The 25,637-nt window shown below is 44.8% G+C and overlaps 1 protein-coding gene across 1 annotated transcript in view; it reads left to right on the top strand.

Annotated features, from left to right (window-relative positions):
• The first annotated feature begins 634 nt into the window (after positions 1-634).
• cd82 (CD82 antigen) overlaps positions 635-25,637 on the top strand; it is a 58,797-nt gene continuing 33,794 nt past the window's right edge. The window contains 3 exon segments of the mRNA NM_001140991.2: positions 635-709; positions 12,848-12,920; positions 15,685-15,757. Coding sequence (NP_001134463.1) covers positions 12,858-12,920; positions 15,685-15,757 — 136 coding nt within the window. The 5' untranslated portion in view covers positions 635-709; positions 12,848-12,857.

Raw genomic sequence — 25,637 nt, 5'->3', positions numbered from 1 at the left:
TTTTCATGGCGATTTTAGATGGTACAATGTGTGTGTGTGTGTGTGTGTGTGTGTGCGTGAGGTTTAACCTAATGGCAGCTAAATAGTTCCCCTGTGTTGCTGTTTACAATACAATGTCATGAAGCCGGATTTCTTTTTTCTTTTAGTCATGGTGTAATATTTTTTACATACCTTTATAATACCAGCTATAGGAATGTGGTACAATTATGTCGTATGCACTTTAAATATAGATGATTTATGTAAGAGTGATTATATGAAATATAAAGTGAGAATTTTTTAACGACTCATACATGAACAAGAGTAGGCTTATTTCTACATTTTTAAAGGCCCTCACCTACACTAAATAATCTGATCGTTTTATTTATAGAACAGTAAGAACAACATGAAATGGAAACATTTAAATTCTTATGTTAATTGCAATAACTATTTATTTGCAGAGGAAAACATTTGTGTTGCGTAGACCTATAATAATAATAATAATACGATTTTATTTTCGAGCAGTAAATTGATTTATTAAGGAAGTAACCTATGTCTACCGCACGGTGGCGGTCTACCACGCTTTCCCATCCCACACACGTCTCTCTCTCTCTCTCTCTCTCTCTCTCTCTCTCGCCCACACACATCCCGTTCAGTCACACACACAACGGGACAATCGAGAAGACGGAGGTCCGCTACAGCTAACCGTTAACTCCATATTTTACACCAAAAAGTAAGTATTTGTTTATTTGTAGGATTGTTAGATGTTATCTAATATTAGTAGACGGAGGTGTGCTACGTTTCCTTGCTTTTCTTTTACCCCCGTTTTATTCGCTTTCTAAGTAGAACTTCTATAACTTTTGCCCTGATAACAAGCTAGGTATAAAGTCAGCTAAAGTTATTTTTATCTAGATAATGGACTTTATTTAGCTGTAGTTAGATTATATTTTAGATGCTGTAAAAAAAGAGAACCTGGTAACTTTAGGGCGAATTTGCTCAGTAAAATGGAGTCTTAAAGGCTGTTCTGGCTACGGTCTTATTGCTTGATTATACTATACACATTTCTATAGTAGCTATCTGAATTATTAATCCATCACTGACACTTTAAAAAAAGAGTGATGTTTTAGGTCCTTTAGGTCCCAATGGTTATGATCTCAATCTTGTTTAGTGAAGTGGATGGTAGACGGACTCATACCGTTCAATGACTTGTACTGGGAGGCTTGGCGCAATAATCCTCAAATGTAAAGGGATTCTGTGTCCATGTCTCCTCCACTTTTCCCTGTGAGCCAACAGTTGTTGCTGTTAAAGAGCTGGGGACTATCATGGTATTAAGGGATTTTAACCCTGGGGGGGGGGGGGGGGGGGGGGGGGGATGTATACCCTGCCAGGGTAATAGACTCAGTCACAGATGTCTATATATAGGTCAGATTGGTGTGTGTTTGTTCTATAGCCCACCCTCTGAAGCGATGTTAAGTGTGTGTGTGTGTGTGTGTGTGTGTGTGTGTGTGTGTGTGTGTGTGTGTGTGTGTGGTGTGTGGTGTGGTGTGTGTGCGTGAGAGAGAGAGTTTGGCATCAGAGCTCCTGTGGTCTTGGTTTACAGCAGTGCTGAGGCTGTGTAGCTGTTCATTTATTGCCACATCGTTATTGACACACACACACACACACACACACTCACACACACACACACACACACACACACACCACACACACACACACACCACCGTCGTAATCCTGGGTAGCACCCCTGTATCCCCGTTTGAGAAACAAAACACTGATTTCATCTATCGGATTGCCCCCACTGTGTGTGTGTGTTTGTTTGTTTGTTCGTGTGCCCCCCTCTAGCTTACTACAAGCTTACTTCACAGTGTGAAACTGCCCCCATGCCAAACCTTTTTTAAAGAGGGAAACCAGGCCAATGCAAAACGAGCCATGCCGTAAATATAAATACGACCCCTTGGTCTCTGTGTGGTGACATATGGCAGCTTCGAGAGGACTGTACATGTTTTCTCAGTGCATAGTTACACACACACACACTACCATTCACTATTTTTTTTTATGTTTTTCAAATAAGGATCTGTGCTTTGCTTTGCCTTAGCCTGTTGCTGGCTGTAGCTTGTTCTCTAAGGGATACAAACCAGACAGCCCAGGCTAAATCTAGACTAAGTTGTGAGTTTCCACCCTCGGTGATGGTCACGAACAGAACTAACATTTCTCTTTTCTTGTTTGGGACAGTAGGACTACTGTATATTAGGCTTAAAGGCTCAACCCGTTATTACAAAAAACAGCCCGGCCACTTGGTTTCTTATAAAGCTTATAAAGCTTAGGGCTAGGGAACGAGAAATGTAGCCTAACCACTCTCCTAAATGTGAACTTTAAATGGTTGGCACCATGGCATGGTCAACTTGAGATGTCAAGAAGGGACATTACTGTCCTATCGTGGACAGACCTCTTCCCATTTTAACAACCACTGAGTCTATATGTTTTGACCATGACAGCTTGCTATCTACGGTTACACCCAGCAGTTTAGTTTCCGCAACTTGGTAAACAGACACATTATTCAATACTAGATCTAAATGAGGTTTAGCGTTGAGCGAGTGATTTGTCCCGAAAATTATACTTTTCTTTGTTGAGATATTTAGCACCAGCCTATTGTTAGTTACCCATTCTAGAACTGACTGGAGCTCTATGTTAAACCTATTGCTAGTTACCCATTCTAGAACTGACTGGAGCTCTATGTTAAACCTATTGGTAGTTACCCATTCTAGAACTGACTGAAGCTCTATGTTAAATCTATTGTTAGTTACCCATTCTAGAACTGACTGGAGCTCTATGTTAAACCTATTGTTAGTTACCCATTCTAGAACTGACTGAAGCTCTATGTTAAAGCTATTGTTAGTTACCCATTCTAGAACTGACTGGAGCTCTATGTTAAACCTATTGCAAGTTACCCATTCTAGAACTGACTGGAGCTCTATGTTAAACCTATTGCTAGTTACCCATTCTAGAACTGACTGGAGCTCTATGTTAAACCTATTGTTAGTTACCCATTCTAGAACTGACTGGAGCTCTATGTTAAATCTATTGTTAGTTACCCATTCTAGAACTGACTGGAGCTCTATGTTAAACCTATTGCTAGTTACCCATTCTAGAACTGACTGGAGCTCTATGTTAAACCTATTGCTAGTTACCCATTCTAGAACTGACTGGAGCTCTATGTTAAATCTATTGTTAGTTACCCATTCTAGAACTGACTGGAGCTCTATGTTAAACCTATTGCAAGTTACCCATTCTAGAACTGACTGGAGCTCTATGTTAAATCTATTGTTAGTTACCCATTCTAGAACTGACTGGAGCTCTATGTTAAACCTATTGCAAGTTACCCATTCTAGAACTGACTGGAGCTCTATGTTAAATTTATTGTTAGTTACCCATTCTAGAACTGACTGAAGCTCTATGTTAAACCTATTGGTAGTTACCCATTCTAGAACTGACTGGAGCTCTATGTTAAGGCTGTTAATTATTTTACTGTTGCAGCCAACGTGTATGCTGTTGAGTCGTCAGCGTACATACACACACAGGCATTATTCCAGGTCAGTGGAATGTCATTAGTAAAAACAGAAAACAATAATGGTCCTAGCCGGCTGCCCTGCGGTACACCACACTCATCTGAACTTGCATGAGAGGCTTCCATTAACGAAACCCCTCTGTGTTCTATTAGATAGGTAACTCTGTGTTCTATTAGATCGGTAACTCTGTGTTCTATTAGATAGGTAACTCTGTGTTCTATTAGATCGGTAACTCTGTGTTCTATTAGATCGGTAACTCTGTGTTCTATTAGATAGGTAACTCTGTGTTCTATTAGATCGGTAACTCTGTGTTCTATTAGATCGGTAACTCTGTGTTCTATTAGATCGGTAACTCTGTGTTCTATTAGATCGGTAACTCTGTGTTCTATTAGATCGGTAACTCTGTGTTCTATTAGATCGGTAACTCTGTGTTCTATTAGATCGGTAACTCTGTGTTCTATTAGATAGGTAACTCTGTGTTCTATTAGATCGGTAACTCTGTGTTCTATTAGATCGGTAACTCTGTGTTCTATTAGATCGGTAACTCTGTGTTCTATTAGATCGGTAACTCTGTGTTCTATTAGATCGGTAACTCTGTGTTCTATTAGATCGGTAACTCTGTGTTCTATTAGATCGGTAACTCTGTGTTCTATTAGATCGGTAACTCTGTGTTCTATTACATAGGTAACTCTGTGTTCTATTAGATCGGTAACTCTCAATCCATGATAAGGCAGAGGATGCAAATCCATAACACCTACGTTTTTTTTCAGCGATAGGTTATGATCAATGACATCAAAATCTGCACTGAAGTCTAACAAAACAGCTCTCACAATCTTATTACTATCAACTTCTTTCAGCCAATCATCAGTCGTTTGTGTCAGTGCCGAGCATGTTGAGTACCACTCCCAATAAGCATGCTGAAAGTCTCCTGTTCATTTGTTTTCTGTAAAATAACTTTGACTAAAGGTTTCAGGCTTGTTTAGGAAAAGTTAAGTAATTCAGTCAGTGAGTGTTCTTACAGGTCTAACGTGACTCATAGGTCTAGCTGATTGCTTTATGACTGCTGTTTTGTTCAACAAGGTGATTTGATATGTTGCTATAGGGAATTGGGAGTACTGCTATGGCTTCAGTTCTTGTTCTGTCTTCAGTGTCATAGCAGTGTCCCTGCTGCAGTCATTTAGCCGTGGCATGGTGCCATGGCAAAAATCATTTCCGCCATGCTAAACAAAAATGGAACATGAAACAATATTTTTCTGCAGAGCCACACTTTGAAGATGCTAGAACAGTTCACGTGTACTTTTCCTCTGCAAACAAAACGATCACAATGCCTCATAATGACAAAGCAAAAACAAGTTTTTAGTAATTTTTGCACATTTATTATTTAAAAAACAAAACTGAAATATCACATTTACGTAAGTATTTTCTCAGTAGTATGTTGAAGCGTCTTTGTGAGGATCATCTTCACATACTCGCTCGTCCTCTTTGAGGCAAGAATCACGGCTAAATATTAGGCTACTTCTAATACAAAGCCAGTTTGGGTCAAAGTTCAGCGACAGTTTGACAATCATTGGAGTGTAGCAGACTATCGTTACATTGATCAGGTTTGAAGAGGAAGTCATCTGTAGGTCTAGCCTGCTCTTTTACCAATGTGCTGTAACTTTTATTTAACGAGGCAAGTCAGTTAAGAATAAATCCTTATTTTACAATGACGGCCTACCGGGGAACAGTGGGTTAACTGCCTTGTTCAGGGGCAGAACGACAGATGTTTTACCTTGTCAGCTCGGGGATTCAATCTAGTAACCTTTTGGTTACTGGCTCTAACCACTAGGCTACCTGCCGCCCCTCCACTCTAACCACTAGGCTACCTGCCGCCCCTCCACTCTAACGACTAGTCTACCTGCCGCCCCTCCACTCTAACCACTAGGCTAGCTGCCGCCCCTCCACTCTAACCACTAGGCTACCTGCCGCCCCTCCACTCTAACGACTAGTCTACCTGCCGCCCCTCCACTCTAACCACTAGGCTACCTGCCTCCCCTCCACTCTAACCACTAGGCTACCTGCCGCCCCTCCACTCTAACCACTAGGCTACCTGCCGCCCCTCCACTCTAACCGCTAGTCTACCTGCCGCCCCTCCACTCTAACCACTAGGCTACCTGCCGTCCGTCCACTCTAACCACTAGGCTACCTGCCGCCCCTCCACTCTAACCACTAGGCTACCTGCCGCCCCTCCACTCTAACCACTAGGCTACCTGCCTCCCCTCCACTCTAACCACTAGGCTACCTGCCGCCCCTCCACTCTAACCACTAGGCTACCTGCCGCCCCTCCACTCTAACCACTAGGATACCTGCCGCCCCTCCCCTCTAACCACTAGGCTACCTGCCGCCCCTCCACTCTTACCACTAGGCTACCTGCCTCCCCTCCACTCCAACCACTAGGCTACCTGCCGCCCCTCCACTCTAACCACTAGGCTACCTGCCTCCCCTCCACTCTAACCACTAGGCTACCTGCCGCCCCTCCACTCTAACCACTAGTCTACCTGCCGCCCCTCCACTCTAACCACTAGGCTACCTGCCGTCCCTCCACTCTAACCACTAGGCTACCTGCCGCCCCTCCACTCTAACCACTAGGCTACCTGCCGCCCCTCCACTCTAACCACTAGGCTACCTGCCTCCCCTCCACTCTAACCACTAGGCTACCTGCCGCCCCTCCACTCTAACCACTAGGCTACCTGCCTCCCCTCCACTCTAACCACTAGGCTACCTGCCTGTCTGTTTGGATTGATATGTAGGCTAGTCTGACTGGGAGGTTCCTGTGGTGGTAGGCTAGTCTGACTGGGAGTTTCCTGTGGCGGTAGGCTAGTCTGACAGGGAGTTTCCTGTGGTGGTAGGCTAGTCTGACTGGGAGTTTCCTGTGGTGGTAGGCTAGTCTGACTGGGAGTTTCCTGTGGCGGTAGGCTAGTCTGACAGGGAGTTTCCTGTGCTGGTAGGCTAGTCTGACTGGGAGTTTCCTGTGGTGGTAGGCTAGTCTGACTGGGAGTTTCCTGTGGCGGTAGGCTAGTCTGACTGGGACTTTCCTGTGCTGGTAGGCTAGTCTGACTGGGAGTTTCCTGTGGTGGTAGGCTAGTCTGACTGGGAGTTTCCTGTGCTGGTAGGCTAGTCTGACTGGGAGTTTCCTGTGCTGGTAGGCTAGTCTGACTGGGAGTTTCCTGTGGTGGTAGGCTAGTCTGACTGGGAGTTTCCTGTGGCGGTAGGCTAGTCTGACTGGGAGTTTCCTGTGCTGGTAGGCTAGTCTGACTGGGAGTTTCCTGTGCTGGTAGGCTAGTCTGACTGGGAGTTTCCTGTGGTGGTAGGCTAGTTTGACAGGGAGTTTCCTGTGCTGGTAGGCTAGTCTGACAGGGAGTTTCCTGTGGTGGTAGACTAGTCTGACTGGGAGTTTCCTGTGCTGGTAGGCTAGTCTGACTGGGAGTTTCCTGTGCTGGTAGGCTAGTCTGACTGGGAGTTTCCTGTGGTGGTAGACTAGTCTGACTGGGAGTTTCCTGTGCTGGTAGGCTAGTCTGACAGGGAGTTTCCTGTGCTGGTAGGCTAGTCTGACTGGGAGTTTCCTGTGGCGGTAGGCTAGTCTGACTGGGAGTTTCCTGTGCTGGTAGGCTAGTCTGACTGGGAGTTTCCTGTGCTGGTAGGCTAGTCTGACTGGGAGTTTCCTGCGCTGGTAGGCTAGTCTGACTGGGAGTTTCCTGTGGTGGTAGGCTAGTCTGACTGGGAGTTTCCTGTGGCGGTAGGCTAGTCTGACTGGGAGTTTCCTGCGCTGGTAGGCTAGTCTGACTGGGAGTTTCCTGTGGTGGTAGGCTAGTCTGACTGGGAGTTTCCTGTGGCGGTAGGCTAGTCTGACTGGGAGTATCCTAACCACAATGGCTGCTTATAGCCAGACCTAGGCTACATTCAGTGGTGTCAGGAAAATGACTGGTGATGCAGAATGTTTTCTTTTGGTGTGTGTTGGAGGAGGAGACACTGAGAATTAACCTAGAATTAAGCTAGACTTAAGCTGGAATGAACCTAGAATGAACCTAGCCTACTTCCAGGATGTGTCCCAAATGGAACACTATTCCCTATATAGTGCAATACTTTAGACCAGAGCCCTATAGAACCCTATTCCCTATATAGTCCACTACTTTTGACAAGGACCCTATAGAACCCTATTCCCTATATAGTGCACTACTTTATGCCAGAGCCCTATAGAACCCTATTCCCTATATAGTGCACTACGTTAGGCCACAGCCTTATATATAGTGCACTACTTTAGACCAGGGCCCTATAGAACCCTATTCCCTATATAGTGCACTACTTTAGACCAGAGCCCTATAGAACCCTATTCCCTATATATAGTGCACTACTTTAGACCAGAGCCCTATAGAACCCTATTCCCTATATATAGTGCACTACTTTAGACCAGAGCCCTATAGAACCCTATTCCCTATAAAGTGCACTACTTTAGACCAGAGCCCTATTGAACCCTATTCCCTATATAGTGCACTACTTTAGACCAGAGCCCTATAGAACCCTATTCCCTATATATAGTACACTACTTTAGACCAGAGCCCTATAGAACCCTATTCCCTATATAGTACACTACTTTAGACCAGAGCCCTATAGAACCCTATTCCCTATATAGTGCACCACTTTAGACCAGAGCCCTATTGAACCCTATTCCCTATATAGTGCACTACTTTAGACCAGAGCCCTATTGAACCCTATTCCCTATATAGTGCACTACTTTAGTCCAGAGCCCTATAGAACCCTATTCCCTATATAGTGCACTACTTTAGACCAGAGCCCTATAGAACCCTATTCCCTATATAGTGCACTACTTTAGGCCAGAGCCCTATAGAACCCTATTCCCTATATAGTGCACTACTTTAGACCTGAGCCCTATATATAGTGCACTACTTTAGACCAGGGCCCTATAGAACCCTATTCCCTATATAGTGCACCACTTTAGACCAGAGCCCTATAGAACCCTATTCCCTATATAGTGCACTACTTTAGACCAGAGCCCTATATAACCCTATTCCCTATATAGTACTTTAGACCAGAGCCCTATATAACCCTATTCCTATATAGTGCACTACTTTAGACCAGAGCCCTATAGAACCCTATTCCCTATATAGTGCACCACTTTAGACCAGAGCCCTATAGAACCCTATTCCCTATATAGTACACTACTTTAGACCAGAGCCCTATAGAACCCTATTCCCTATATAGTGCACTACTTTAGGCCACAGCCTTATATATAGTGCACTACTTTAGACCAGGGCCCTATAGAACCCTATTCCCTATATAGTGCACTACTTTAGACCAGAGCCCGATAGAACCCTATTCCCTATATATAGTGCACTACTTTAGACCAGAGCCCTATAGAACCCTATTCCCTATATATAGTGCACTACTTTAGACCAGAGCCCTATAGAACCCTATTCCCTATAAAGTGCACTACTTTAGACCAGAGCCCTATTGAACCCTATTCCCTATATAGTGCACTACTTTAGACCAGAGCCCTATAGAACCCTATTCCCTATATATAGTACACTACTTTAGACCAGAGCCCTATAGAACCCTATTCCCTATATAGTACACTACTTTAGACCAGAGCCCTATAGAACCCTAGTCCCTATATAGTGCACCACTTTAGACCAGAGCCCTATTGAACCCTATTCCCTATATAGTGCACTACTTTAGACCAGAGCCCTATTGAACCCTATTCCCTATATAGTGCACTACTTTAGTCCAGAGCCCTATAGAACCCTATTCCCTATATAGTGCACTACTTTAGACCAGAGCCCTATAGAACCCTATTCCCTATATAGTGCACTACTTTAGGCCAGAGCCCTATAGAACCCTATTCCCTATATAGTGCACTACTTTAGACCTGAGCCCTATATATAGTGCACTACTTTAGACCAGGGCCCTATAGAACCCTATTCCCTATATAGTGCACCACTTTAGACCAGAGCCCTATAGAACCCTATTCCCTATATAGTGCACCACTTTAGACCAGAGCCCTATATAACCCTATTCCCTATATAGTACTTTAGACCAGAGCCCTATATAACCCTATTCCTATATAGTGCACTACTTTAGACCAGAGCCCTATAGAACCCTATTCCCTATATAGTGCACCACTTTAGACCAGAGCCCTATAGAACCCTATTCCCTATATAGTACACTACTTTAGACCAGAGCCCTATAGAACCCTATTCCCTATATAGTACACTACTTTAGACCAGAGCCCTATAGAACCCTATTCCCTACATAGTGCACTACTTTAGACCAGAGCCCTATAGAACCCTATTTACATTTTACATTTTAGTCATTTAGCAGACGCTCTTATCCAGAGCGACTTACAGTAGTGAATGCATACATTTCATACATTTTTTTTCCTGTGCTGGCCCCCCGTGGGAATCGAACCCACAACCCTGGCGTTGCAAACACCATGCTCTACCAACTGAGCTACAGAGAAGGCCTATTCCCTATATAGTGCACTACTTTAGACCAGAGCCCTATAGAACCCTATTCCCTATATATAGTGCACTACTTTAGACCAGAGCCCTGTAGAACCCTATTCCCTATATATAGTTCACTACTTTAGACCAGAGCCCTATAGAACCCTATTCCCTATATATAGTGCACTACTTTAGACCAGAGCCCTATAGAACCCTATTCCCTATATAGTGCACTACTTTAGACCAGAGCCCTATAGAACCCTATTCCCTATATATAGTGCACTACTTTAGACCAGAGCCCTATATAACCCTATTCCCTATATAGTACTTTAGACCAGAGCCCTATATAACCCTATTCCTATATAGTGCACTACTTTAGACCAGAGCCCTATAGAACCCTATTCCCTATATAGTACACTACTTTAGACCAGAGCCCTATAGAACCCTATTCCCTACATAGTGCACTACTTTAGACCAGAGCCCTATAGAACCCTATTCCCTATATAGTGCACTACTTTAGACCAGAGCCCTATAGAACCCTATTCCCTATATATAGTGCACTACTTTAGACCAGAGCCCTATAGAACCCTATTCCCTATATAGTACACTACTTTAGGCCAGAGCCCTATAGAACCCTATTCCCTATATAGTGCACTACTTTAGACCAGAGCCCTGTAGAACCCTATTCCCTATATATAGTTCACTACTTTAGACCAGAGCCCTATAGAACCCTATTCCCTATATATAGTGCACTACTTTAGACCAGAGCCTATAGAACCCTATTCCCTATATAGTGCACTACTTTAGACCAGAGCCCTATAGAACCCTATTCCCTATATAGTGCACTACTTTAGACCAGAGCCCTATAGAACCCTATTCCCTATATATAGTGCACTACTTTAGACCAGAGCCCTATAGAACCCTATTCCCTATATAGTGCACTACTTTAGACCAGAGCCCTATAGAACCCTATTCCCTATATATAGTGCACTACTTTAGACCAGAGCCCTATAGAACCCTATTCCCTATATAGTGCACTACTTTAGACCAGAGCCCTATAGAACCCTATTACCTATATAGTGCACTACTTTAGACCAGAGCCCTATAGAACCCTATTCCCTATATAGTGCACTACTTTAGACCAGAGCCCTATAGAACCCTATTAAAATATGAGCCCTATATTTGAATGCGATGTTCCATTCCTGTAGACTTCTTTACTGTTTAGAATATTTGTATGTATTTATTGCAGCAGCAGCAGCAGCAGCAGGAGGAGGATGTGAAATCTAGCCTGCTTCCAGTTCCATAGAGACTGTTGGGCCCTAGGGGGCAGAGAGCTGTTAACCACAGTACTTTGTTGAGCATACAGGTTTCTCTATGGAAAAACAGTTTCACAGTCACACTGTCGTGTCTCATAATAGGACACTGTAGACTAGAGAGAGAGAGAGAGTGTGTGTGTGTGTGTGTGTGTGTGTGTGTGTTGTGTGTGTGTGTGGTGTGTTGTGTGTGTGTGTGTGTGTGTGTGTGTGTGTGTGTGTGTGTGTGTGTGTGGTGAAACACACGTGGAGCTGCACAGAGCTGTGTTGTAGTTGGGGAAACGAGTTATGAATGAACGTTAGAGGTTGTTATCACAGCAATAGGATCTAACGCAGGTCTATGGTTGTTACACAAACAGATGGTTCTGACAGTTGTTGCTTTCTGCTTAACGTTTTCACAGGAAGAAAATAGTCTTTTCCATAATAACCTGACATCTGTAGCTGTTGTACTGTGCTTGGCGTGTGATATGGCGTACGCTGTTTGTTGAATATTTCTCCCGAATGTTTAGCTTCTTCCAGTGTACTTGGAGTAGTTCGTAACCGTGGTAATTTAAACAGTTGATCCTGGTTACGGGGTTGCTATGGTGACGGTAGTAAACGCTTTCGTATACTGTAGGTCCCCGTCACCGACTGTGATGACAGAATAACCACCACGATCTGATTTAGTCTTTCAGCTGGTCCTTGTTCAAGTCTGTCTCCGGAAGGGTGTTCCTCTGGTTAGGAGAAGTACATCTAAAACAGTTGTTGTTACAACCATCTTATTACAAACCCTTATTCTTGTAGTGAGTTGCAACCTCTTTAGAGAGAGAGAGAGAGAGAGAGAGAGAGAGAGAGAGAGGAGAGAGAGAGAGAGAGAGAGAGAGAGAAGAGGACTATAAACTCACATACTCACCAAGTGTGTTCAAAGCAATCCTACAGGTAGAGTGGCTAACAGAGGCACACAGAGGAAACTAATAAAAGGATATTGTTTTCTAAAGGTGGACAGTGAAACTTTACTAATGGAACAGGGACACGTGAACACAGGGACATGTGACTTGGGGATATAAGGTGATCCAGGGTACTGTATGTCTGTTGATAAGGCACTAGGTTGATGTTGGTGCTGTGAAGATCAAATAACTGTTTAAACTGTCCTAGGACCCATGCTGTTTTCTCTCTCTCTCTCTCTCTCTCTCTCTCTCTCTCTCTCTCTCTCTCTCTCTCTCTCTCTCTCTCTCTCTCTCTCTCTCTCTCTCTCTCCTCTCTCTCTCTCTCTCTCTCTCTCTCTCTCTCTCAATTCAAGGGGCTTTATTGGCATGGAATTGAAATAGTTACTAAACAAAGGTGAAATAAACAAAACAAAAAAAGAGAACAGTAAACATTAAACTCACAGAAGTTCCAAAAGAATAAATACATTTCAAATGTCATATTATGTCTATATACAGTGTTGTAATGATGTGCAAATAGTTACTAACAGGAAGTACTAACCTTTTTCTCAACACTTTCTTCTCTGTTGCAGAAGCGTAACCATGGGGAAGGGATGCATCACAGCAACCAAGTACTTCCTGTTCCTGTTCAACCTCATCTTCTTCGTAAGTGACATCACTCCTATCATTACTTGTCTGAATAGAAGTTGTTAATGTTTTCACTGTCATTTGAATACCGTAGGCAGTTTGAAAATGGTAGTCTGTAAGATAGTTACAAAAGGTAAATGTTACCTGCCAACCTGAGAAGAGTCTCTTACTGGAGCAGTAATCTCACAGAGACAGAATCAGTGGTTTTCAGATATAACCTTTATTTAACCTTTATTTAACCTTTATTTAACCAGCTAGTCCCATTTAGATCAAAAGACCTTATTCACAAATAAGACCTGGCAGAGAATCCTCCCTTCATGGGAGACCTGGCAGAGAATCCTCCCTTCATGGGAGACCTGGCAGAGAATCCTCCCTTCAAGGGAGACCTGGCAGAGAATCCTCCCTTCATGGGAGACCTGGCAGAGAATCCTCCCTTCATGGGAGACCTGGCAGAGAATCCTCCCTTCAAGGGAGACCTGGCAGAGAATCCTCCCTTCATGGGAGACCTGGCAGAGAATCCTCCCTTCATGGGAGACCTGGCAGAGAATCCTCCCTTCAAGGGAGACCTGGCAGAGAATCCTCCCTTCATGGGAGACCTGGCAGAGAATCCTCCCTTCATGGGAGACCTGGCAGAGAATCCTCCCTTCATGGGAGACCTGGCAGAGAATCCTCCCTTCATGGGAGACCTGGCAGAGAATCCTCCCTTCATGGGAGACCTGGCAGAGAATCCTCCCTTCAAGGGAGACCTGGCAGAGAATCCTCCCTTCAAGGGAGACCTGGCAGAGAATCCTCCCTTCATGGGAGACCTGGCAGAGAATCCTACATATTGTAGGACTAACTGGTGGGTTCAATCCAAACCCAGACAGCTGAAACTGACTCAACAACTCCTCTATTAAACCATCACTGATGATGACTCTTTACCTCTTCTCCCCCAGACAGACTGACTCTCCCATTGTCTCTCTCGCTGTCTCTCTCGCTATCTGTCTGTCTGGTCTGTCTGTCTCTGTGTCTGTCTTGTCTGTCTGGTCTGTCTGTCTCTGTGTCTGTCTCTGTGTTTGTCTTGTCTGTCTGGTCTGTCTGTCTCTGTGTCTGTCTCTGTGTCTGTCTTGTCTGTCTCTGTGTCTGTCTCTGTGTCTGTCTTGTCTGTCTGTCTTGTCTGTCTGGTCTGTCTGTCTCTGTGTCTGTCTCTGTGTCTGTCTTGTCTGTCTGTCTGGTCTGTCTGTCTCTGTGTCTGTCTTGTCTGTCTGGTCTGTCTGTCTCTGTGTCTGTCTCTGTGTCTGTCTTGTCTGTCTCTCTGGTCTGTCTGTCTGTCTCTGTGTCTGTCTGGGTTAATATGTGATGGTAGGTGGGGTGGTAGAGCGGTGTGGGTTTCCATTTCCAGGCCAGGGGAGGGGAGGTGGTGAATTAGCGGGACCCTCTCATCTTTTGAAAAAACCTCCCCTAGAGACCTCCTAGACATAGTCCCTATAAATTACACATGGAGTCTGTACTTAGACTCTTTATGGCCTTGTTACCAGGGAGATGGTGCCTCTAGCGCTAGAGGCTAGTGAGTGTTCTGGGCCGGAAATAAGAATGAAAGGAAAAGCTCAGATCAGGTCCAGACCTCTTAGTTCTGGTCTAGACTCACAGTCGGTCACTAGTCTAGTTCCGTTTCAGCTGTTCAGCCTGGCATTTGTGCCAGTTTCCTGAACACATAACCTAGAACTGCCTGGTATTAAAAAAGCACTTTGGAGATTTTACTTCATCTGTATCTGGGGAAACTGTCCCTTTATGTGTTCAGTTTGTCTCTCTCTCCAATCAGACTCAGACTAAGAGATGGAGTGAGAGGATCTTATCAGTCCCAGATGTGAGAGGGGAGAGAGGGGAGTGGAGAGGAGGGAGAGAGGAGAGGAGGGAGAGAGGGGAGAGAGGAGAGGAGGGAGAGGAGAGGAGGGAGAGAGAGGAGGGAGAGAGAGGAGAGGAGGGAGAGAGGAGAGGAGGGAGAGAGGGGAGAGAGGAGAGGAGGGAGAGAGGGGAGAGAGAGAGAGGAGGGAGAGAGGAGAGAGAGAGAGAGAGAGAGAGGAGGGAGAGAGGGGAGAGAGAGAGGAGGAGAGAGAGAGAGAGAGAGAGAGGAGAGAGAGAGAGGAGGAGAGAGGAGGGAGAGAGAGAGAGAGAGGAGGAGAGAGAGAGGAGAGGAGGGAGAGAGGAGAGGAGGGAGAGAGGGGAGAGAGGAGAGGAGGGAGAGAGGGGAGAGAGGAGAGGAGGGAGAGAGGGGAGAGAGGAGAGGAGGGAGAGAGGGGAGAGAGAGAGGAGAGGAGGGAGAGAGGGGAGAGAGGAGAGGAGGGAGAGAGGAGAGGGGAGAGAGGAGAGGAGGGGGGGAGGAGAGGAGGGAGAGAGGGAAGAGAGGAGAGGAGGGAGAGAGGGGAGAGAGGAGAGGAGGGAGGGAGGGAGGGAGGGGAGGGGAGAGAGAGAGGAGAGGGGAGGGAAGGGAGAGGGGATAGAGGAGAAAGAAGAGATAGGGGAGGAGAGAGAGGGGAGAGAGGAGAGATGAGAGAGGGGAGGGAAGGGTGAGGGGAGAGAGGAGAGATAAGAGAGGGGAGGGGAGAGGAGAAAGAAGAGAGAAGAGAGAGAGAGGAGACAGAGTACGTCTGCACCCTCTGTCTTCTTTTCAAGACTTTTCCAGTGTTTTATCTCACAGATCTGGTATCTGCACTGACCTCTATATTTTCAGTAGTCTACTTGGTGGCCTTATATACTGTAGCTCCTGTAAAGCAAAATGTGTGCATTTCTGTTTCCTCTGTAGATCTTTGGAGCGTTGATCATGAGCTTTGGACTGTGGGTCCTTCTGGATAACCAGAGCTTCATCGCTGTTCTACGTAAGTTACACACACACACACACACACACACACACACACACACACACACCACACACACACAACACACACACACACACACACACACACACACACAGCAGTCTGTTCTGATACTTGGAAGTCAAAGTGAGGATTGAAAAGTGTGCTTGTCAGATCCTAAACCGTTACTACCCCAGTCTGTGTCCAATCCTAAACCCTTAGCTCAGTCTGTGTCCAATCCTAAACCCGTAGCCCAGTCTGTGTCCAATCCTAAACCCTTAGCTCAGTCTGTGTCCAATCCTAAACCCTTAGCTCAGTTTGTGTCCAATCCTAAACCCTTAACTCAGTCTGTGTCCAATCCTAAACCCTTAGCCCAGTCTGTGTCCAATCCTAAACCCTTAGCACAGTCTGTGTCCAATCCTAAACCCTTAGCCCAGTCTGTGTCCAATCCTAAACCCTTAGCTCAGTCTGTGTCCAATCCTAAACCCTTAGCCCAGTCTGTGTCCAATCCTAAACCCTTAGCCCAGTCTGTGTCCAATCCTAAACCCTTAGCTCAGTCTGTGTCCAATCCTAAACCCTTAGCCCAGTCTGTGTCCAATCCTAAACCCTTAGCTCAGTCTGTGTCCAATCCTAAATCCTTAGCTCAGTCTGTGTCCAATCCTAAACCCTTAGCTCAGTTTGTGTCCAATCATAAACCCTTAACTCAGTCTGTGTCCAATCCTAAACCCTTAGCTCAGTCTGTGTCCAATCCTAAACCCTTAGCTCAGTGTCGTGTCCAATCCTAAACCCTTAACTCAGTCTGTGTCCAAACCTAAACCCTTAGCCCAGTGTCGTGTCCAATCCTAAACCCTTAACTCAGTCTGTGTCCAAACCTAAACCCTTAGCCCAGTGTCGTGTCCAATCCTAAACCCTTAGCTCAGTCTGTGTCCAATCCTAAACCCTTAGCTCAGTCTGTGTCCAATCCTAAACCCTTAGCTCAGTGTCGTGTCTTTGGCATCATTAAAACTGAAGACCTATTTATCAAATAACTCTTTGTAATTATTCTTACGCGATTAACCTGATTAATCATGGAACTGTAATTAACTAGGAAGTCGGGGCACCAAGGAAAATATTCAGATTACAAAGTTATAATTGGTTGTAAAGTGGTTGTTCCACTGGATATCATAAGGTGAATGCACCAATTTGTAAGTCGCTCTGGATAAGAGCGTCTGCTAAATGATGTAAATGTAAATGTAAAATAATTTTCCTAGTATAACTTTCAGATATTTTAATATCTGATCACTTAGTCTTCTGATTAATGAATTATTCTTTACCTCATGTTAGTCTCATTCCAAACGTCGTAAATTGTTGGTTATCTGCACGAACCCAGTCTTCACTATGAGTCATCCATACATCAATTGTCTTAAAATCATTTATTTACTAAACTAAGTACTTCACAGAAAGGCATATAAAACAGTAGGTATCGTTACAAAGAAATGGTAGAGGAATGTGCCCTAGTGGGCTAAACCGGCATGGCGGCTTGTTAATAAATAAAACGGGAGTTGGGGTCAGCTGAGAAGGCACTACATAGTTGATAATTATAACAATTGAAATGCTAATCCTTTGCACATGAACGCTCAGTCATTCGGGAACAATTGCAATCAATATATATATTTACGCTCAGTGTGTCGTCGGGATCTCTGTTGAAAAGTTTGTTTCTGTTGGAGAGTCTGTCCGCCCTCTCTCTCTCTCTGTATCGTGGTTAGAATGGGTAGTTCAGAGTGACATTCATTCATGTCGTTATAGGACAGATGTTTTCGGCGGTTGTCGGTCTTCGCGTTCAATGATACCAAATTCCTAGCTGCAGACTAGCTGACTAATGATACCAAATTCCTAGCTGCAGACTAGTAATTCATATCAAAGATATCAAAGTTCTTATTCTGTCGGTATCGATAGTCTAAGAGTTTAACCACGTGGTATGGTTAAAGGTTCAGCCAGAGAAATGCATGGTCAAACCTTGGCCCTCTCGTTATCGAGGTAAGCTGGTCTCCAACCTTTAGCCATCTTGTAATTGAGGTAAGCTCGGTTTGGTGATAGAAAACCTAGGTGGGGGTTTTATTGGGAAGAACAGAAAAGGGCCTGTCCCATGACGCCAGACCATAACTGTGCTCATGGGCGGTCCTGTGATTTAGTTAAACTCCCAAGGGAATTGGAGTTTCCTTCATTAAACAGTCCAAAATCACATTACACAATTTCACAAACAGTTCCATCCTTATTCATTCATTTTATACAACTATTTAGATGTAAGTCTCATAGCTGAGGCTAGTATATAAACATGATTATGGTAATGTGGCCGTATTGTCTCTCATGAGTTTCACAAAATTGTACCAAACGGACCAGTTTGTAGCTGGTTTCTTCACCGATCTTTTATACCTTCTCCAGAACATAAATGTCGTTCGGTTCTCCAGTTCTGTGAGGTGGAAGAAATTCCTTTGTCCTCTCTATGAAACTCACTCTCTCTCTCTATACTGTGGCAATGAGGAGGGTATCTCCTCATAGGAATTTACGACCTCTTCTGACCAAAGCAGCCTGGGTGTGGGAGACAGAGGTAGGGGGATGGTGCATAGGGAGGGGGGGTCAACTGTGCTCGCTGTACCCAAAAAGGGCAACGTCATGACACCAATCTGTGCAGTTTATGTGGATTTTTATCTTATTGGCCCCATTCCCACAAACCCCACCCCAAGGGAAAATGGCTTTTAGCTCAGTGCAGAGAGATGTAAGCACTGAAACTAAAATGTCACCCTCAACGGAAAGCATGTGGTACGCTGTGGTACACTCAACCAGTAGAAACTAGAAATCCGTCTGGTACACTCAACCACTAGAAACTAGGAATCCATCTGGTACACTCAACCACTAGGAATCCATCTGGTCGCTCAACCAGTAGAAACTAGAAATCCATCTGGTTGCTCAACCACTAAGAATCCATCTGGTACACTCAACCACTAGAAACTAGAAATCATGTGGTCGGACAACACACACACACACACCTGCATTGCTTGCTGTTTGGGGTTTTAGGCTGGGTTTCTGTACAGCACTTTGAGATATCAGCTGATGTAAGAAGGGCTATATAAATACATTTGATTTGATTTGACAACCGGATTTCATAGTTTCACTTCAAAATTCGATAAACGTATATTTTGACGTGTTTATTCCCCGTGGTTACAGGGTTTATTCCCCGTGGTTACAGGGTTTATTCCCCATGGTTACAGGGTTTATTCCCCATGGTTACAGGGTTTATTCCCCATGGTTACAGGGTTTATTCCCCATGGTTACAGGGTTAATTATGCATGGTTATAGGGTTAATTATGCATGGTTACAGGGTTAATTATGCATGGTTACAGGGTTAATTATGCATGGTTACAGGGTTAATTATGCATGGTTATAGGGTTAATTCTGCATGGTTATAGGGTTAATTCTGCATGGTTAAAGGGTTAAAACAGAAGCAACTCAAAGGGTTAAGTTTAGGTATTAATTCCGATGTGGGGGGGATAGGTTAGGGCTATGGTTTGGGGAAGGCTTAAAACAAAATCGTTTAAAACAATGCGCTGTTTCTATCAAGTATCATGAAGTATTCTACCGGCTTGCTGGAGTATTGTAAACTGCTGCGGCGCAGTGGTCTGAGCAGCGCTCCTGCGCCGAGCATCACGAGTTTGCACCCGTGCTGGTCAATAGTTCTTACTTTTTGTTGGGTGAGCGCCGTGGAAGACATAGATATAAATCATATATCCTGATGCCTAGTCACATTATACATACAGTGCATTCAGGAAGTATTCAGAGACCTTGACTTTTTCCACATTTTATTTCATTACAGCCTTATTCTAAAATGGATTGTTTTTTTCCCCAATCATCAATCTACACACAATACCCTTTATCGACAAAACAAAAACATGTTTTTAGAAATGTTTGCAAATTTATATATATATACAATTTAAAATAAAAAATATATATTTACATAAGTATTCAGACCCTTTGCTATGAGACTCGAAATTGAGCTCAGGTGCATCCTGTTTCCATTGATCATCCTTGAGATGTTTCTACAACTTGATTGGAGATCACCTGTGGTAAATTCAATTGATTGGACATGATTTGGAAAGGCACACACCTGTCTATATAAGGCCCCACAGTTGACAGTGCACGTCAGAGCAAAAACCAAGCCATGAAGTTGAAGGAATTGACCGTAGAGCTCTGAGACGGGATTGTGTCGAGGCACAGATTTGGGGAAGGGTACCAAAACATTTCTACAGAATTGAAGGTCCCCAAGAACACAGTGGCCTCCATCGTTCTGAAATGGAAGAAGTTTGGAACCACCAAGTCTCTGAATGTCCTTAAGTGGCCCAGCCAGAGCCCGGACTTGAACCCGATCAAACATCTCAGGAGAGACCTGAAAATATCTGTGCAGCGACGCTCCCCATCCAACCTGACAGAGCTGGAGAGGATCTGTAGAGAAGAATGGGAGAAACTCCCCAAATACAGGTGTGCCAAGCTTGTAGCGTCATACCCGAGAAGCCTTGAGGCTGTAATCGCTGACAAAGGTGCTTCAACAAAGTACTGAGTAAAGGGTCTGAATACTTATGTAAATGTCATATTTCTGTTTTTAATTTGTAATAAATGTGCAAAAATGTATAAAAATCTGTTTTTGCCTTGTCATTATGGGGTATTGTGATGCCATTGTGGGGTATTGTGATGCCATTGTGGGGTATTGTGATGTCATTGTGGGGTATTGTGATGTCATTGTGGGGTATTGTGATGTCATTGTGGGGTATTGTGTGTAGATTGATGAGGGGGGAAAACAATGTAATCCATTTTAGAATAAGGTTGTAACGTAACAAAATGTGGAAAAAGTCAAGGGGTCTGAATACTTTCTGAATGCACTGTAGAACAACGTTCTCAGGACCTTCTGAAATGTTCAAAATCTATTTCTAGTGATCAGCCTGCTCACACACACACACACACACACACACACACACACACACACACACACACACACACACACACACACACACACACACACACACACACACACACACCGGGTCGGACACAGGGGGAAGTGACAGGCTCTCTTGATAGGTTTGTTATCAAGCCATCTCAAGGAGTCACATCCTGTGTTTGAGAATAGCAACTTACATCACACCTACTAACACTGCTCATAGACAGTGTCACTTCCCTACAGTGTCTTTTTGCAGGTATACACACACACACCTATATTCACACCTATATTCACACACACACACACACACACACACACACACACACACACACACACACACACACACACACACACACACACACACACACACACACGTTGTCAGCTCTGTTTGGTGTGAGGAGGTAACAGAGATGTTACAGGTCTGTTTGGTGTGAGGAGGTAACAGAGATGTTTTCAGGTCTGTTTGGTGTGAGGAGGTATCACAGATGTTGTCAGGTCTGTTTGGTGTGAGGAGGTAACAGAGATGTTGTCAGGTCTGTTTGGTGTGAGGAGGTTACAGAGATGGTACAGGTCTGTTTGGTGTGAGGAGGTAACAGAGATGTTACAGGTCTGTTTGGTGTGAGGAGGTAACAGAGATGTTGTCAGGTCTGTTTGGTGTGAGGAGGTAACAGAGATGTTGTCAGGTCTGTTTGGTGTGAGGAGGTATCAGAGATGTTGTCAGGTCTGTTTGGTGTGAGGAGGTAACAGAGATGTTGTCAGGTCTGTTTGGTGTGAGGAGGTAACAGAGATGTTACAGGTCTGTTTGGTGTGAGGAGGTAACAGAGATGTTACAGGTCTGTTTGGTGTGAGGAGGTAACAGAGATGTTACAGGTCTGTTTGGTGGGAGGAGGTAACAGAGATGTTGTCAGGTCTGTTTGGTGGGAGGAGGTAACAGAGATGTTACAGGTCTGTTTGGTGTGAGGAGGTAACAGAGATGTTACAGGTCTGTTTGGTGTGAGGAGGTAACAGAGATGTTACAGGTCTGTTTGGTGTGAGGAGGTAACAGAGATGTTGTCAGGTCTGTTTGGTGTGAGGAGGTAACAGAGATGTTACAGGTCTGTTTGGTGTGAGGAGGTAACAGAGATGTTGTCAGGTTTGTTTGGTGTGAGGAGGTAACAGAGATGTTGTCAGGTCTGTTTGGTGTGAGGAGGTAACAGAGATGTTACAGGTCTGTTTGGTGTGAGGAGGTAACAGAGATGTTGTCAGGTCTGTTTGGTGTGAGGAGGTAACAGAGATGTTACAGGTCTGTTTGGTGTGAGGAGGTAACAGAGATGTTACAGGTCTGTTTGGTGTGAGGAGGTAACAGAGATGTTGTCAGGTCTGTTTGGTGTGAGGAGGTAACAGAGATGTTGTCAGGTCTGTTTGGTGTGAGGAGGTAACAGAGATGTTACAGGTCTGTTTGGTGTGAGGAGGTAACAGAGATGTTACAGGTCTGTTTGGTGTGAGGAGGTAACAGAGATGTTACAGGTCTGTTTGGTGTGAGGAGGTAACAGAGATGTTACAGGTCTGTTTGGTGTGAGGAGGTAACAGAGATGTTACAGGTCTGTTTGGTGTGAGGAGGTAACAGAGATGTTACAGGTCTGTTTGGTGTGAGGAGGTAACAGAGATGTTGTCAGGTCTGTTTGGTGTGAGGAGGTAACAGAGATGTTGTCAGGTCTGTTTGGTGTGAGGAGGTAACAGAGATGTTGTCAGGTCTGTTTGGTGTGAGGAGGTAACAGAGATGTTACAGGTCTGTTTGGTGTGAGGAGGTAACAGAGATGTTACAGGTCTGTTTGGTGTGAGGAGGTAACAGAGATGTTGTCAGGTCTGTTTGGTGTGAGGAGGTAACAGAGATGTTACAGGTCTGTTTGGTGTGAGGAGGTAACAGAGATGTTACAGGTCTGTTTGGTGTGAGGAGGTAACAGAGATGTTGTCAGGTCTGTTTGGTGTGAGGAGGTAACAGAGATGTTACAGGTCTGTTTGGTGTGAGGAGGTAACAGAGATGTTACAGGTCTGTTTGGTGTGAGGAGGTAACAGAGATGTTGTCAGGTCTGTTTGGTGTGAGGAGGTAACAGAGATGTTGTCAGGTCTGTTTGGTGTGAGGAGGTAACAGAGATGTTGTCAGGTCTGTTTGGTGTGAGGAGGTAACAGAGATGTTACAGGTCTGTTTGGTGTGAGGAGGTAACAGAGATGTTACAGGTCTGTTTGGTGTGAGGAGGTAACAGAGATGTTGTCAGGTCTGTTTGGTGTGAGGAGGTAACAGAGATGTTACAGGTCTGTTTGGTGTGAGGAGGTAACAGAGATGTTACAGGTCTGTTTGGTGTGAGGAGGTAACAGAGATGTTGTCAGGTCTGTTTCGTGTGAGGTGCCCACCACCATTCCTACGTTAGTTGTTGGTTTCTTAACAACACAGACAGACAGCAAGTCAGTAGGAAGCCCCACTGTAGTCTCACCCTTATCCTACAGAGTGGAAGACCAGCCAGGGAAACATGGATAGGAAAGCTACCTACTATAAATCTACCTGATGTTTTCAATGTGTTCAGCCTCAGCTGGGAGCTGCAGTATCTCTTCGAGGAGACACTCCTCAGTGATGCTTCTTTTCATTTTATCAACTTTTTGTCACTTTCCTTTTTGAACTGCTTTGGAGATGTGCCTGTCTTGGAGAATAGTTCCATGCAGCAGGAGGTTAGAGTGCATATCTCCCAGGACTGTTTTCTTTCCTGCAGAACTCTGGACTTAATAGTAGTAGATTTGTTTTGTTTGAAATGATTAGTCTGTAGTGGAGTTGTGGAGTTGCAGAGACCAGTGAGATCAACTCCACCGAACCCTCTGAAACAGATCTCACTGGTCTCTCCAAATCCAACCTAACCCTCTGAGACAGATCTCACTGGTCTCTCCAAATCCACCCTAACCCTCTGAGACAGATCTCACTGCTCTCTCCAAATCCAACCTAACCCTCTGAAACAGATCTCACTGGTCTCTCCAAATCCACCCTAACCCTCTGAGACAGATCTCACTGGTCTCTCCAAATCCAACCTAACCCTCTGAGACAGATCTCACTGGTCTCTCCAAATCCAACCTAACCCTCTGAGACAGGAATCTATATTTAGGCTGGAACGTCCATAGGGGCCTAAGTAATGAGATGCGACAGAGAAGAGTTTGACAAGTAACAACTCACAAGAACTGTGTTTTCCCAGATCTCTCCGTGACTCACACACATACACACCCAAACTGGACCTGTTTCCCCAGACCTCTCAGACTGGGTCCTCACTCTTCTCTGGTCATTTATCACGTTACAGGTCTCCCTCCAAAAAGAGGTCACTCATCTCAAGGGACTTTCCTGGCCAAAATAATGAAGGCTAAATGATCTATTTCACGAAGAGAGGGAGATTCTGGAATGACTGCCACTGCATCGCATCCAAGGCCACTGACTGTTGATTGGAGCCTGCTGTTTAGGCTATCTTTAACTGTGCTAGCGTCCCCACCTGCTGATCTGGGATCAGTTCCTCTCTGGTCATAGATTCTTACATTTTACATTTTAGTCATTTAGCAGACGCTCTTATACAGAGCGACTTACAGTAGTGAATGCATACATTTCATACATTTCATTTCATGCATTTTTTTTATTTTATTATTTTTGTACTGGCCCCCCTGTGGGAATCGAACCCACAACCCTGGCGTTGCACACACCATGCTGGCGTTGCAAACACCATGCTCTACCAACTGAGCTACAGGGAAGGCCAATTCTTCATCAGATTCTTCATCAGTAGGATCTAAAACTGATCCTAGCTCAGCCCTCGTACTCTGAGACACTTTGTAAATATGGCTGGTCTGACTGGATGTTCCAAACCAAGGTCAGTGTCGAGCTTATCGTTAGCCAGGAAGGGACATAACACAGAGCCCAGTCCGTCCTCTTCATCGTCCTACAACGGCAGCTCAGACCCACTGTTATTTATTATCCAGCTGTTCCTACAGTTTACATCCTGTATGTTTCCCCTGCTTCCTGGGACCAACCTTGAAGATAGCCCTTCCTCCTCTTCCTCCATGGGACGGGCTCCTATTCCGTCTACTCTCCTCCTCCTCTACAGAGCAGCAGGCTCCTCTGTAACTAACTAACTAGCAGCAGGCTCCTCTGTAACTAACTAGCAGCAGCAGGCTCCTCTGTAACTAACTAACTAACTAACAGCAGGCTCCTCTGTAACTAACTAGCAGCAGCAGGCTCCTCTGTAACTAACTAACTAACTACCAGCAGGCTCCTCTGTAACTAACTAGCAGCAGCAGGCTCCTCTGTAACTAACTAACTAGCAGCAGCAGGCTCCTCTGTAACTAACTAACTAGCAGCAGCAGGCTCCTCTGTAACTAACTAACTAGTAGCAGCAGGCTCCTCTGTAACTAACTAACTAGCAGCAGCAGCAGGCTCCTGTGAAACTAACTAACTAGCAGCAGGCTCCTCTGTAACTAACTAGCAGCAGCAGGCTCCTCTGTAACTAACTAGCAGCAGCAGGCTCCTCTGTAACTAACTAGCAGCAGCAGGCTCCTCTGTAACTAACTAGCAGCAGCAGCAGGCTCCTCTGTAACTAACTAACTAGTAGCAGGCTCCTCTGTAACTAACTAGCAGCAGCAGCAGGCTCCTCTGTAACTAACTAGCAGCAGCAGCAGGCTCCTCTGTAACTAACTAGCAGCAGCAGGCTCCTCTGTAACTAACTAACAGCAGGCTCCTCTGTAACTAACTAGCAGCAGCAGGCTCCTCTGTAACTAACTAGCAGCAGCAGGCTCCTCTGTAACTAACTAACAGCAGCAGGCTCCTCTGTAACTAACTAGCAGCAGCAGGCTCCTCTGTAACTAACTAGCAGCAGCAGCAGGCTCCTCTGTAACTAACTAGCAGCAGCAGCAGGCTCCTCTGTAACTAACTAGCAGCAG

This window comes from Salmo salar, chromosome 10 (assembly GCF_965601325.2).
Source record: "Salmo salar chromosome 10, fSalSal1, whole genome shotgun sequence".
Taxonomy (NCBI): Eukaryota; Metazoa; Chordata; class Actinopteri; order Salmoniformes; family Salmonidae; genus Salmo; species Salmo salar.
This window is presented reverse-complemented; position numbering and strand designations above follow the sequence as displayed.